The 15,662-nt window shown below is 40.9% G+C and overlaps 1 protein-coding gene across 1 annotated transcript; it reads right to left on the bottom strand.

Annotated features, from left to right (window-relative positions):
- Positions 1-544: 544 nt before the first annotated feature.
- On the bottom strand, positions 545-14,567 carry rdh10a (retinol dehydrogenase 10a). Its single transcript, XM_058376953.1, has 6 exons — positions 13,642-14,567; positions 12,839-13,065; positions 4,950-5,048; positions 3,164-3,309; positions 2,805-2,936; positions 545-2,227 (listed from the first exon to the last, which is right to left on the bottom strand). The coding sequence occupies exons 1-6, from the start codon at positions 13,928-13,930 to the stop codon at positions 2,104-2,106; spliced, it is 1,017 nt and encodes a 338-aa protein (XP_058232936.1). The 5' UTR covers positions 13,931-14,567; the 3' UTR covers positions 545-2,103.
- Positions 14,568-15,662: the final 1,095 nt, after the last annotated feature.

The following is a 15,662-nucleotide window of genomic DNA, read 5'->3' as shown; positions in this document are numbered from 1 at the left end:
CTCCTCTGTTTTTGGAGGTAATTTGGCTGTCAGTTCAGGTTTCCTTATCATGATCTCTCCCCCCCCCCCTTCTTTTCTCTGTATTAAGTCTTAATCTCCCCTCAGACCTTCTGTCCATCCAATTAGTCATGCGTCAGGAACCTAAAATCCTTGTTAAAGGCATTGGCATTTTTAATCTCTCTGTGTGCTGGAGCTTTAGTGAAACCTCTCTACTTGGTGTTCTAATTAGGCCATTTTAAGGGTCTGGACCAAACGCTAGATCCGTTTTAATGAGACATCTTGTTAGTAGTTAGTTTGAGGGTTTATAAAGTGTTATTCAAGCGGCCATGTCTACTACCCACAATGCACGGCTTTTCAGATTTCTGCTGCTTAGTGTGCAATTAAGTAAAGAGTGAATGTAGGTACATTATTTGTAAAATAGAGCTGGAAGTACTATATGTTTAACGTCCCTGGTTCCTCAGTCAGGGTTTAGTGTAATAAATTATATTTAGTTAATTTCCCCATTACAGTGTCTTTTGAAGGACATTCTGATTTGACAGCGAAGCACAATCTAAATCAGTTTATTAATTTAAGTTAGGCAGAGAAACTAAACATCGGATCCGCACGGCATGCAGCTCCTTATGAAAGTTACAAAAAGACGGCATCAAATAAACGGCATACTGTCAACAAACGGCAGACATGAAGAGGTAGCGACTTCAGGCTCGTCACTGTGAACAAACGGCACCTACTGGAATGTACATCAAATCCATCAATGAAGCTTTTTCGGAGACGTACAGAATATCCGAAGCCCAATCATCAAATTAATGAGTCACATCTGTTATCTGTTAGAAGCCGAAATATGTGACGGAGATGTAACTTTACAAACCAATGTTTTGACACATTTCATTCAGTACAGATGAAACAATAATGTAGACACACAGTTCAGTCCATGTTCTGCTTCTTTTGCATTTTCAGTGATTAAAAATAAAAATATATACTGATTTTTTTTTTTTTTTAAATAAAATGTAGACACACCTCAACCTGCCTAAAACAAAACAAAAACAAAATCAGTAAAACGCGGCTGCGTTCCTTGTTTGTTTTCCATAATCAAGACGGAGCTTGCTGAATAAATGACATTTGACCTACAGTTAATTTCAAGACACATTAAGTCTCTCTTCAGAATGAATTTCCAGCAATGATCATAAGATAAATGACATCAGTGATGTTAACATTATTGACTACAGATTAGCATTGCTGGTGATAACATTAATGCCCTCACTGTTAGCGTTCATTCTTGCTAGAATAACATTAACTCCCAGCTTTCGAAACATTTCAATGACTGCTTTTTCATATTTTAACAACCTCTACATCGCCATGTTATGTGAAGGATGAATTTGGAAGATCAGTCTTCTGTTGGTTGAATTTTTTGTGAGGAGAAAAATAAAATAACACATATATACAGGAATATTTGCATCAGCAGCCACAAAGTGACAAACGAGAGTCTGTGCTATTGTGATGGACGCTAAAGGGCCGATACGTTCAGACTGCCCCACAGCTGTGTGTGTGTGTGTCCGAGTTTAATCCATGCGTCCAAGAGATGAAGCGTTGCTCCGGGAATTGAGGTGGTGCAGCGGTTTTGGCTAATCACAACAATAATGGCAGTGTAGAGAAATTATGTAATTACAGTGCATGTCTACAAAACACAAAGTGACATAGGGGGTTTCTTACTGCCCGTACAGTAACATACTGTATATTTCGCAAAGACGCTAGATAATGCTGGTGACTACATGATGTAAATAATTACTGAATACCTCACATATGATTTCAGACCTATTGACGCAGTATATAGAAGCTCGCTTTGCTTTCAAACGAACTAAACGAAAGACAAACACAAAGAGGAAATCCTCAGCGTAGTCCACAGCGCTCTTAGTTCCAGAGGAACAATATGGTAAACGTTTGCATCTGCTTAATGCAAGTGCACCAGTCTAAACTCTCTCCCAGTCTCTCTCACACACACATACACACACACACACACACACTCACTCACTCTCTCTCTCTCTCTCTATCTCTCGTTCTCTCTCTATCAGTGGTCGTATCCTCTCGTTGTTTCGTGAAATGAGTTGTTTAGATCCCGTTTTTTGCCTCGTTGTTGTTCATGGCCTCTTTCCTCTGAGCCAGGAATGGATACATGCACTTGTCTGCACCCAAGAACCGGTACATACACACAATGGCCTCGAACGGCAAGATGCTGAAACGCAAGAGAGAGAATGTTAAGCTTCTGTATTTAAACAACAAAGGTTGTATTCATAAAAATATTTAGTGAGTGCTCACAAGTTTGTGTACGTTTATGTATAACCTGAACCTTGACCCAGCTTCAAATCTTTAAAAGCCTGAGTTTGTTTTATACACAATTTTATATGTTCGCTGTCACTCGGCTGTTTAATATTAATGATTTGAAAGAATTTAATCCAAACACATCCAGAAATAAAGAGTAATAGCCTTCCGATTAGAAAAAGTAATGGCACCCTATAGAAAGAAGATGCTTTAGTGTGTTTTACTGGAAGATTTAGTGCACACTGCACATAGACAGTGTTCTTGTTTTGAGGAGTCACTAAAGTAAATAGAAGTTTTAGTTTTGTTTGAGGCTCATTAACAGCCATATTAATTACCTGACTGATAGCCTTGCTAATTACAGCATTATTGTATTTTAGTATTACAACAAACTATATATGGTGTAACTTATTATACAATGCATATACAGCTACAATATGTGCCTTTTTGGTCTAAGGACGTTAGCATAAGCTTCTGTGCGGGCACATGCTCACCTCTTCATGAAGTTGACCATGTAGACGATGCGTGGTGTACAGATCATGGGCTGGTTGGTCAGGATGGCTTTCATTGCCTGCTTCACACAAAACTCTGGCTTCAATGGGGGCACGAAAGGCTCAATCTCCTTACTAGCAGAGAGACAAGAGAGGACGGAGGAAGAGAAGTGAGAGCCAAATTCCAAAGAAATTTTGGAATCTTGAAAACGCTTGACATATTACTTATTCAAACAGGCGTTTTTTTGGGAAGTTCAATTCTAGAGCAGAATCAACTTTAGGTTACACCATTAGCATTCACATTTGAAACCATAAAAAACTCTGTGTTTTGTTGAAGACTTATGTATTAAAAGAATATTTACCGTATCCTGCAGCCTCTGAACATGCCTGTGTCCACCAGGTACGGACACACCAGTGTCATCTTGATGCCGTCTTTCTCTGAAGCCTTGATCTCGTGACTGAGGGACTCATGGAAGCCGATGGCTCCAAATTTACTCGCGCAGTAATCCTGCCATTGTTAATTAAACAAACATAAAAACCATAAAAACCCAACAACAAACAAACCATGCATTTGTGTTCTGTTCAGTAACCATAGGGTCCTATGTGTTGTGTTGCGAAACTGTTTTAGTGCAGGATTCTGAATGAGTGAATGCTAAATGTTTAGTTAGCTGGTCAACCTTCTGTTTAGCGGAGTAAAGTGTTTTCAGTTTCAGATGGTTGTGTCCCCAAACTCACACTATTGGACTTCACAAAGCTTCCTATATTTTGCCATAAAAAGTGCACTGGTATGCATTTTGTGATCTAGCTGTTCACACAGATAGCATGTGATTCAGGGCAAGTCTTCAGTAATTCCAAATTCCTCTTTACTTCCATCCCCTTTATCAAATCTCTTTACACAATAACGGGCTGTGTCCTTTAAAAAAAAAAAAGAGGTGTACAGCACAGTACGCCTTCAGGCTCTGTGTGTGTGTGATGACACGGCGAGTCGTGTACAGTTTCATTAGCATTCTTTGCTGTGCACGGCCGCAGGGACGGTTTTGATGTGGTTCGCTGTTCAGAAAGTGGCTCGGCCAAACACAGATGCGTGTAGATAAACACACGGGGGATAAAGAGCTTGGAGTGTGTCCACACACACACACACAGACCGACAGCAGCTCTGAGTCACTGTATTAATGCAGGGCCATAAAAAACAATAAAACAGTGCCTTTGAAGTAGGAAAAAAGAAGCTGAGTGTAAAAACACAACAAAGGAGCAGAGCTTCCCTGAAGGAGAGGAAAACCAACACCAAGCTGCAGAGCTGAACACGCCACCACACATTACCATAGCTAGGCCTTTTCATTAACGCAGCGTAACTCACTCGGCATGAATCGGCGACAGCACAGGGAAAGTGGAGAGGAGGATCAGAGCATGAATGAATGAATGAATGAATGAATGAAAGGACAGATCATGAATGTGCATGACAGAATAGGAAGCTTTCATAGTGTAGACAAACAGCTTACTGTATGTCTCTGTGTGTGTGTGTGTGTGTGTGTGTGTGTGTGTTCGTTCTATACAGTGAGGCCCAAATACCCCTGAAGCAAAAAGAGACAGTGAGAAAGAGGAAGAGAGAGGAAGACAGAAATACCGAGAGGGACACTGAAACACAAAAGAGAATATTAGAGAAACAGGAAAAAGAAAATGGAAAGAGACGGGAGAGAGAGGAAGACAGGAATATAGGGGAAAAGGGGAGCTTGACAAAGAATATGAGAGATAGAAAAAGTGACAGTGACAGACAAAGGTGGAAAGAGAAACAGAAAGAGCAAGGGACACTGAAACAAAAATATGAGACAGACAGTGACTGACATTAAGAAAGAAAGTGGTATTATGAGAGACATGAAAAGATTAGAAAGCAAAAGACAGTTTCAAGGGAGACGAGAGAGACAAGTCAGTGGCAGACAAAATGATCGCTTGTTGACAGATAAAATCGGTCATTAAGAGTTTTCACTCATAGAGACAGCTGCACTTTACCTCCTGCACTGTAAGTATAAAAATGTTTGATTGCACATAAACCTGCTGATTCTGTGTAAACTCCTTCATTATTATTATTAGCTGTGTGTGTGTGTGTGTGTGTGTGTGTGTATGTGTGTGTGTGTTTGCGCACGCACTGACCTCGACCCCTGCCGTGCTGAAGAGGCCCAGTGAGCTGGCGACCGTCACGATGTGGCCGTGATTCATCTCCAACATCCTGGGAAGAAAAGCCTTGGTGGTCTGAAAGAGGACAAGAGGGGGTGGTTGTGGGGCAGAAAGATGAGGGGAAGGGGGGGGAGATGGTTGTGGGGGGATTATTAGATGGGGTTATTCTCCTTGCATTCTTCATCTCTGCCAAAGTGCTTTGATCCCGCGTGTTTTTCTACCCTCCCTCTTATAATAATTCACCGTTTCTAAACAATACTCGCCCTACGGAGGGAGTGAGGGAGTGACCGCTGTTAGTGACCGCTCTGCTCCCGCATGTACCCGAGAGATTCGTTTACACGTATGTGGAAAACAACTTCGACGCGTTTAACTTGGAAATGAAACATGAGTGAAAGAACCATTCTGGTTTGTCCAGCGTTTCCTCTTTCCACACACACACACACACCAATCCTGTTTGAAGGATAACATTTCAGCCAAGAGAGCAACTCTCATTCACCACCCTCACACAGCATAACTCAGTCTCTCTCTCTCTCTCTCTCTCTCTCTCTCTCTCACACACACACACACACACACACACATGCAGGCAAACATCCAAGTTAAGTCTTTAGAAGGACATTCCCCTTTATGAACACTTAAAGTGACAGTTTACTCAAAAATGAAAACATTTTTCTGCTTCTGTAGTTCTGCACCAGTGCTACCAGTGTAACGTAGCTAACAAGTACATTCTAGCCTTGCCCGTGTGTGTGTGTGTGTGTATCAATCACATACTTTCCATAAATATATTTTGGGGATGGTCGGGGTCTCTGGTGTAAACTAAATTGAAAAAAGTGCTATTATTTATTTGTGTGTTCACGTCAGAAGTATTCTGTGAAGTCTCACGCTAGAGTAATCAGGCTTTACATTATAAACTTGGCTTGATTTAGATTTATTGTACTTTTATACCTGTGGCTAATCTCCAAAAAGTTGAAACACTGTCATTTGTACTTTGTGTACTCTGTGCATGATTTGCATTTGTGTAGTGAAGTGAAAGGTCACTCCGCATCGCTGTATGAAAGGCCGTCGTTATCAGGAGATTCCTACACGGAAAACTGCCAGAAATTTCAAACCAATGAAAACGAATGTTAATTCAATGTAATGCTGCAAGAGCCAATTTACAAAGTCGATAACATTTGCTAAGAAAAATAGCATCCCATTATCAGCTAGTTGGCCTGTTTTATGAAGCACAGTATTGCAGGCACTACATCACTTAACACAACAGTGCTGAATCTGAATCAAGCAGCTTGTAAGTAGTTCAGATTTTCTTCTATTGACAATTATTTCATTTTCTTAATGTAAATTATGTAATATATTTCTTGCATGCGGTTCAGAGTGAAGGTGTTGGGAGTTGTGACCTGTGACCAAAGTGACCTGATTCCAAGAAGTGAAAATCTCAAAAGCTTTGGATTCAGTTCCACACACAGAAAAAGTGTTGCCTCGTGCAAAATCTGGCAATTGATAGGCGGTTACTGCTTTTTATTTTGAATATGGCTTGTAATTCCTTCTTGTCACAGTGACGTATTTGCGAACAAGTGTGCAGAGCTAGCACAACAATGATGAATTAGTTAGCTTACATGTTTTTAAAAAGTTTATGATATTCTCACGCCAGGATAGGTTGATGGAGTGTGCAGTATCTGTAGCAGTTTATTAAATATCTACTAATTAAATAAATGTTTGTAAATAACCCAAATCACACTGATTTTAAGGAATTCATAGTTATCTTCCACAGTAACAAACAAACCTCTTATTTCCCCCATCGCAACTAAATCAGAGAGCTCAAAAAGCTCCAGGTACACACTCAGTGAGTGGGGATTGACAAGGCAGGCCTGCACTGTGCTGACAGAAAGCATTACAAAATCAGTTTACGGTGTATTGGCTAGAGCTGTGCAGTCAGTGGATTTATGGAGGCAGGGAGCAGTGGAGTGAAGAAGAGCAGAGCAAGCGCTTCAGTGATGTCAGCGTTTATAAACGCGTTTGGGATGGTACAAGCTCACACAGCCTTTAAAAACATCAATCTCACAATTTACTGGAATTTCTTTAGTTTAACACACACTCACACTTTCCCTCCCTCAAATATTTATTAGTCATCTATCAGCTGCTCTCTATTTATAGAGGTTAGAAAAATATATATAGAAAAACCAGGCTGTGTGTAACATATCTGAGAAGTCTATTAATAGATAAAATCACCTTAATCAATTTCTGGGGTCCAACAAAACTTCAACCATAAGAAAACTGAAGCCTGAAGTGGATCATTTTCATATATAAAGTTCAGAAGACAAAGACTCTAAACCTGTTTATAAAGTGCTGACAACTCCTTCCAGAAATGTTAAATAAACTCCTCCTCACCTACACAATTATGTTCCTCTTTGCTAAATAACAACACGTTCATAATCTGTTTATTATTAGTCTAATTATCTGGAGAATCTGACATGTAAGTCCCTGTGAATGAGCTGCTACTATAGAAACAAATACGCATTAGAATACGTGCTCTGAAATAAAGCCATCGTTAGAAGATCTACTCTCAGAGCTGCTTTTACACATCAGATTCAAGGATTCAGCAGCGCTGTTGTATAAAAAAAAAAACACTAACAGCGAGTCTGGGCTAATCATCTTGCAAATTAAGAAACAAGTACTGCTAACCACAACGGGCATCCCTGACCGTCACACTCGAACGTCATTGTGAGCATTTTTAAGCCATATTGCACACACACACACACAGGTGCAGGAACTGAACAGCACTGAGCGAGACTTCTGCCTGGTCGGATCTTTTTTCGGTGAGAGCGCCGCTTGGAGAATTTGGCTCCTGTCGCTTGGCATCTCGTCAAACTAATCTGAACAATAAGCGATTGTGATGGAAGTGGGTCAGACAGCGGCTCGCCATTACAGCCCGGCTTAACACAGCACCCAATTTCCCATTATGCTTTTTCTAAAAATTCATCCTAAAAATTCTTCAGGGTATACAACACTGACTTGCCACGGCTCATACAAGTAACTTCAACTGAACAAATGTATGCAGTAAGGTAACGAGTTACATAAATTATTGTATGAAACATTGGCAAAATTCTACAGCATAAGCTAGCTACTATAGTTGTTTGGGACGCCACCAAAAATACAGCTAAGGTGCTATTTTGTTGTACTATGTAGTAGGGTAGCATGCAGATTGGGACACAGCCCCTAATATGGCTAAGGTGCTATTTTGTTGTACTATGTAGTAGGGTAGCATGCAGATTGGGACACAGCCCCTAATATGGCTAAGGTGCTATTTTGTTGTACTATGTAGTAGGGTAGCATGCAGATTGAGACACAGCCACTGATATGGCTAAGGTGCTATTTTGTTGTACTATGTAGTAGGGTAGCATGCAGATTGGGACACAGCCCCTAATATGGCTAAGGTGCTATTTTGTTGTACTATGTAGTAGGGTAGCATGCAGATTGAGACACAGCCACTGATATGGCTAAGGTGCTATTTTGTTGTACTATGTAGTAGGGTAGCATGCAGATTGGGACACAGCCACTAACACGGCTAAGGCGCTATTTTGATGTAGTAGAGTAGTATGTGGTTTGGGGCACAGCATAGTCTTTCACATCCGTTGTTTTGTTCTGGTTTTCTTCTGCACAAATTAAACATTCACGTACAACCAGATGGATGGAAAACACGCACACAATTCTTACCACTTTGCTTTCGGTGTGTGTGTGTGTGTGTGTGTGTGTGCTGGCTGTGATTCTCTTGTGCAGCTGCGTTTAGAGTCTGTGAAGAGTGTGGGGGCCTCCTCGGGGCGCTCACATAATGACATCACTTCCTTTTGCCTCCTGCTCCATTCCCATAAGGTAGTAAAGACGAGCTCCATCTGGAAACGGGCTTGTCTCGCTTTTGCTGTTTCAAACACGGTGGCTGTGAGCTACAGAGCCAAGGCAGCTCGTTATTTAGAACGAGGATCTTAGAAACTGAAATCCAAAACTAGGAATGTGTAGCTCTGACACTGAGAATTGGTATCAGGTCAATGTCTGTGGTGCTACATCGGTCTCGGTTTGCTTTCAGTCCCCATATTAGAAACCTAGATATCATTCGACACACAGCAATGTAAGGTTTTCTCTCTTGCTGCCCAGCTGTTTACGGACATATTGGACATAAGATATTATTCATATATAAAGTTCAGAAGACAAAGACTCTAAACCTGTTTATAAAGTGCTGACACACAACTCCTTCCAGAAATGTTAAATAAACTGCTCCTGGACATAAGATATAAGAATCACTGCTGTTATTTTATAACATGTATTGCCTCGTGATATAACAGATCCGTGTTAAAAGTTTTAAATGCAAGATTTGTTCATCATTATCTATTCTCTGATCTAAAGTAGTGCTTATTAGATGCTTAAATATTATACGTTTATAATTTACGTATTATAACCTTTCATGGTTTCATCAATTCAAGGATTTTTTCCAGTATTAAACTGACTAAACTACAATGTAGTAAGAAACTGCTGACTGCTATCAGACTGCCAACTGCTATTAGACAAGATTTTGGACTCTGGACTTATTACAATATATTATAATGAATCATTTGGGCATTTGGTTCCTGTATTTACTGATGAACACACCTGATGTGTTTATTAAAACCTTGTAACTCTATAAGGATTTAGTGCACAACATTCTTTGTGTTGCTGCTGTTACAAAGCAATCTACCTTACACGAGCGATAAAATCAAACAACTATTTGCAACAGACTTGTATTCATGATAAAAAATAAATGTGAAAAGAATTTGCAGTTAATCTAAGAGCCATTTGTAATTTCTGAGCAAATGTACTGCTTACATGGTTACAGATTCACTAAAGCACAAACAAAAGCTAACAAATGAGAAGAAAAAATCCAATGTGTAGTGACTAATTGCTACTACAAGTGTGTGTGTGTAAGAGCGAGAGAGAGAGAGAGAGCGAGAGAGAGAGAGAGAGAGAGAGAGAGAGAGAGAAAGCACTGCTGGTTTTGTGGTATTAACCAACCACATCCTCTGCTCTGTGGCCTGTTCACGTCTCCATTCATCACACAATGCTTTCATCTCACAACCACAACACAAAGTGCTTAAGAAAACACAAGCAGAACCTTAATGAGAGTCCAAACTACACAGACATGCAACACTTATAACCTGAAAATGTTTTAGCTCCATTTATAACCATCGACTGTCCAAGAAAAAAAACATTGTTAAACCTGACATTGTTAAACCTTACTACCTTTACATTTTTAGTATTTATTGCATGTCTTATTACCTAGGTTTGTGGATACTATTGGAAGTTGTAAATTTCCCATTGGGATGAATAAAGTATCTCTATCTATCTATCCATCCATCCATCCATCCATCCATCCATCCATCCATCCATCCATGGCTGTCTGAGTGGTCAGTTAAAATATATACATATCATATTCATTATGTGAAGAAGCAGTGACTCAAATGAACCAGAAATGACAAACTACTGTTCCATATTTCAGAGTTTTGGCCATTTTCAGGAACAGCTGCACATTTTGAACCTAATATGTTTTGTTCCTAATTTGGGTTTGCAGCGTAGTGTCCTTCTTCCTCTGATTTTATTTCCTTTCAAAATATAATTTCATCTGTCATTTTCTAAAATAAAATGGCAATGAAAAATGACAATGGACACCTTGTTTAGTAAAATAATAATTATAATAATAATAATATCAAAATGCAGCACATAAGAAAACATGCTCAGTGCTTAAGAAGACATGAGCAAACTTTCTAATCCATGCCCAAATACTGTGTTTTAAATCTAAACGGCTTGACCTGCTATTTATGAGGCTTCATAAACATTCACAGTTTGTTAGCATTAACTTTATTGTAGGGGCTTTTAAGCATGTGGTGTGTCTAACAGGGGCGATTAGTGCAAAAATTACAGTATACTTGCTACGCAGTCTATAAATCTATTGCATTTGACTTGTAAACTAGTACTTAAAAGCAGTATGCGATTTGAGACAGCTCATTAAATAAAACAGGAAAGACAACCTCAGTGTAACAAGCCATCAACATCACTCAATTAATTCAGATCACTTTGTGGAGGTGTGAAGAATGTGTGTGTGTATGTGTGTGTCTGCCACTCTGTGAACCTTCACACTCCTCTCCACTGGCCCATCAATAACTCTGTCAGACCGATAAACAAACAGATCCTCCCTGTGAACGTGTGAGCTCAGCTCAGCATGGTGCTGCACAAACTGCCCCCTCCACAGGGCGCTGCGGGGGAGAAAGCACACTTGTTTACCAACACCAGCTCAATTAGGGGGAAAAAAAGCCACCTCCAAATGTCCCCATCAGTGGGCTTTTAATTAACAAAGCGGGGAAAGTTCCTCTGAGACGCCGACCGGCCGGCCTTTTGTGTCTCTGCAGAGTGGGGACAGAGTTACCTCGGAGCTGCGGCACTGCACTCAATCTCTTCTGATTACTGAACTTCATCCTCACAGGCATGTGGTGATGTGAATACATTACAATCAACACAATCACCTAACACGCTATGCAATCTGGAGTTTTTATTAGGTTTGGGATTTGCCAATCACACAAACACAGTGCACTATTCTGACATGTGGAACAGAGACAATCTCACAGTACTATGAATAACCAATCAAACAGACGTTAAGTGTACTGTTTAATATGGTGCCATGCCAGTTATATGAATGGCGTACTGTTTTGTCATCATTTGTTACAAATGTTGTTTCCATTCTGGAACAAATCCACACCACAACGTTTACACCTAAAGTCATGGGCCATGTCCCAAACAGAACAATACCGTAATAGATAAATAGTGCACCACCTAACATCCACAACAAAGAGAGGCCTGGGCAGCCTCCTCCCGAACAGGACACAGAGGACGTCGGAGACAAAAAAAAATGCACAAATAAACACCCATCACACACCCTGCACATCCAGCCTTGTTATAAATACGCTTTCGGCTCCGAACAAAGGGCTTAATGGTATTTGATTAACACAGCGTAATGGAACTATCTCTTCTACATAGAGCTTGTGCGGAAAGGCTGCAAAGAGCGAAACCATTACGTTGTCAGATGTGGGCAAACATTATCATGATCATGCTGGTGGATAAAGACTACCTGACATAATAGTGACAACAGTGAAGGTGCATCTCTCTGCAAATCAACCAACTTGTTCTTTTTTAAGATGTGGATAAGTCCAGCACCTTAAAAAAAAAGTGCAGTGGTGAGAGTGTGACAGATGGTGTTAAGGAAAAAAAAAAGCATAAGTGTATTCATATATAAGGCTGTGTGATCATGAATAAAGTGATTATCATGACTGCTTTGCTTAGTATTATTATTATTCCAACACTTAATATTATTATTCTAATCCTACCTGCATATTTATAACTCACTTTCAATAAGAGTAGTGGAATGAGAAATGCTCCACAGTCTCAGTTATCCATCGACATTTAGTTTCCTGTGATGTGGCCACGTGAGGGATCGTCTTTGCTCTTTTGCAAATGGACAAAGGGAATTAGGTTCAGCCGTTTGGTCTCAACAAAAGGCAAACATCCTTTCAAGAGGAAAGCGCAAATACCGCAAATAAAAGGAACTGAGACGTAACTCACAACAGGTCAGAGACTACGTAATAAACAGTAACACTGAAACGGCAGCTCTATTTCCATCCAAACGTAAAGACAAACTGGTGATGTGTTTCCATCATCTACTTTTCTAAAGAGGAGCAACTCTCTGCGTCACATCTTTCTCTTAACACATAAAAGGCTTTACCATCTGGACACTGTTTTTGAAAATACCGTGTGGTTTGTGATGTAACAGTTCGCCTGGATGATGTATGACTTACCCAGAAGTGTGCGTGGCAGTTGACCACCATGGTCCTCTCGATGAGCTCATCCGGACACTCCAGCAGGTGCTGTCCAGAAACCACACCCGCATTGTTGATCAGCAGGTCCACATCGCCCACCTCGCGTCTCACACGCTCGGCTGTAGAGTACACGCTCTCGCGCTTCCCCACGTCACACACGTATGTGTAGACCTGCGGCTTGAACGGCTGCACCTCCTCCACACCGCCTGATTGACATTCACACACACACCAATCAATCAGTTACTTGCTCTCAAACAGACACACTTGAATATTCAGTTTTTTGCACGATTGATAGTGATAGTGACCTTCCTCGATGACGATATTTTAAAGGCATCTACAAAGGGTGTGTCAAATAGTGTAGTGTGTTATGATGTATGATCGGACAGCTACCGGTCAGACTCTGGACTTCCACTCTGGGATTCGAGTGCACTGAAACCCTACCTCTGCTGCCTCCTAGCAAGTCAACCATCAGGGTTCTGCTGACCAAATCTAAATGAAATATCTGTTCCTGGCTAAGCGATGGTTCTTCCTCCCAGATACTGACAATATAAGAGTTGTGATGATAGAAACCTATAAGCAATTAGCTTTTTCTTTTGAAACAATTATATTGATACCGCGATACCATCGAGTACCGTGAACACCGTTAGGGTGAATTATCGACCTGATTAAAAGTCTCAGGCTCTCTTCTCTGTATGTGTGTGATTACTAAAGTTATAATGTGCATCAGGTTACATAATTATAACACAGAGAGACCCTTCCTCTGTGTGTGTGTGTGTGTTTACCCTCTCTGTCCGCGTGCGTCTCCTGCTCCCGGTAGATTTGTCTCACGAGCTCTGCGGTCTCTTCATTGCTCTGGCTGTTAATGTCCCACAGCACAAGCACAGCGCGGCGGCGCGCGAACTCCAGCGCGAACAGGCGACCCAGCTGACCGCCCGCGCCGGTGATCACGCACACCTGGCCGGCCACGCTCTTCTCGCGGGGGCGCGCGACCCAGCGGAGCGCGGCCAGTGCGATCGCCCACATGACTTTCATCAGCACGAGCATGAACTCCAGCACCAACCCGAGCATCATCACTGTCCACTCCAACCCTCACTAAACAACAAACTACTGGGGGGTTTGTGTAAACCTATATATCTATATACACAACACACAATAACAATAAAACCCGTTCTAAATGTCACAACGGTTCAAGTTTATCATAAACAAACTACACAAATAATCCTAAACAAATTATTCCAACTAAATCTATAGGTGTGAATTGAACCTAAGTGAAATAAGAATTAAGTCCTAACATAAATTAACTAGAAAACTTGGAATTCTTTCCAAAAAGAATTAGCACCGATAGCTAATGAGACGGATCTGTTAGTTCGGTTGAAACATTCCGCTCTCTCACAACTTCGGAACCTGACTGACGAGAAAACTAGCTTTAACCAAAACCAGGGAAATTTTTTTAAAAAAAATAACAATAATATACAACGCGTTCTTTTCCGGAAAAAAAACAGATAAAAAATCGCTTTTAAGAAATCGAATTAACTCCTGAACCTGCGGAGTCTCGAGCCGTCCGGTGTGTTAGGTGTGATAGCTGCCTGTCTCGCGGCTGTGTGCGCGTGCGTGTGTGCGCGTGAGTGCGTGTGCGCGCGCGCGCGTGTGTGTGTGTATGTGTATATATGTGTATGCGCGCGTATGCGACTGAGCGCCAGTTCCAGCTGCTGTTCGCTAACATCATGCGCGCGAGCCCCATTTAAACCCGCCCAGAGCTGCGGCGAGGACCGCCTGCGGGCTGGCCGCGTCAGTGCCTGACTGGAAAGAGTAGGCGCGCACATGAATCTGAGAACGGCAATGGTGTGATTTGTGATTGCTTGTCTTAGTGAACTTGCACATGTGGGGTTGTTTGATCGAGAGAATATTAAGCTCTTTTGGTCAAATACAAGTGGTCTGTGAAATACTTCATAAACACAAGATTTTTTTTTTATTATATTCAACACCTAGGATTGCACTCCAAACTTTGATCTTAATAACATTTATTTATAAATAAAAATAAAAGAATAATATAAAGCGACCAGAGGAGAAATAATGTCAAATAAACTAACTAATAAATGTATAAATGCATTTGTTGTCATTTTATAAGCGTGTTGATTGCACCTATTATTTAGTTCTTATAATAACAGACCTGACTCTGTACTTAAATTCCCTCAAAGGCGTTTCTTCTAAGAAGAAATTGCCGAGTTTAGAGGGCACTCACACCGCCACAAACAGGTCGAATATAAACTTAATTAAAGTGCGATTTATTAAATTTAGGAAATGGTCTGTTTATATGATACAAGTTTAGAATCATTCAGTAAGTACTCGGTTATGTCGGTGGAAATGTAAAACTCCAAATATTAATAATGTATTCGAATAAATTTGACTAATATCTAAATTATTATATACTGGTTATACTGGGGGCAGCACGGTGGCTTAGTGGTTAAGCACTAACCCACAGTCCAAAAAACATGTGCATTAGGTTGAATGGTAATTCTAAATTGCCCATAGGTGTGTGTGTGTGTGTGTGTGGTTGTCTGTCTATATGTGGCCCTGTGATGGACTGGTGACCTGTCCAGGGTGTACCCCTGCCTTTCGCCCAATGTGTGCTGGGATAGGCTCCAGCAGATCCCTGTAACCCTAATTAGGAATAAAGCGGGTATAGAATATGGATGGATGGATGGATGGTTGTACTGGTTCACACTGGAAAGTAATCCCCTTCGGCTCGAGTTAAAATTCTGACAGTGTGACAGCGCCATCTTGTGGTCTGTAGTGATATTGC

The sequence above is a fragment of the Hemibagrus wyckioides genome, linkage group LG23 (genome assembly GCF_019097595.1).
Source record: "Hemibagrus wyckioides isolate EC202008001 linkage group LG23, SWU_Hwy_1.0, whole genome shotgun sequence".
NCBI lineage: Eukaryota > Metazoa > Chordata > Actinopteri > Siluriformes > Bagridae > Hemibagrus > Hemibagrus wyckioides.
This window is presented reverse-complemented; position numbering and strand designations above follow the sequence as displayed.

What these genes read in the sequence shown, in the direction of transcription:
- rdh10a (XM_058376953.1), bottom strand. Translation starts at nt 13,930, where the DNA reads ATGATGCTCGGGTTGGTGCTGGAGTTCATGCTCGTGCTGATGAAAGTC. An exon ending in TTCAGAGGCTGCAGGATACG is followed by an intron (nt 2,937 to 3,163) that starts GTAAATATTCTT and finishes TCTCTCTGCTAG; the next exon opens with TAAGGAGATTGAGCCTTTCG. An exon ending in ATGGTCAACTTCATGAAGAG is followed by an intron (nt 2,228 to 2,804) that starts GTGAGCATGTGC and finishes CTTGCGTTTCAG; the next exon opens with CATCTTGCCGTTCGAGGCCA.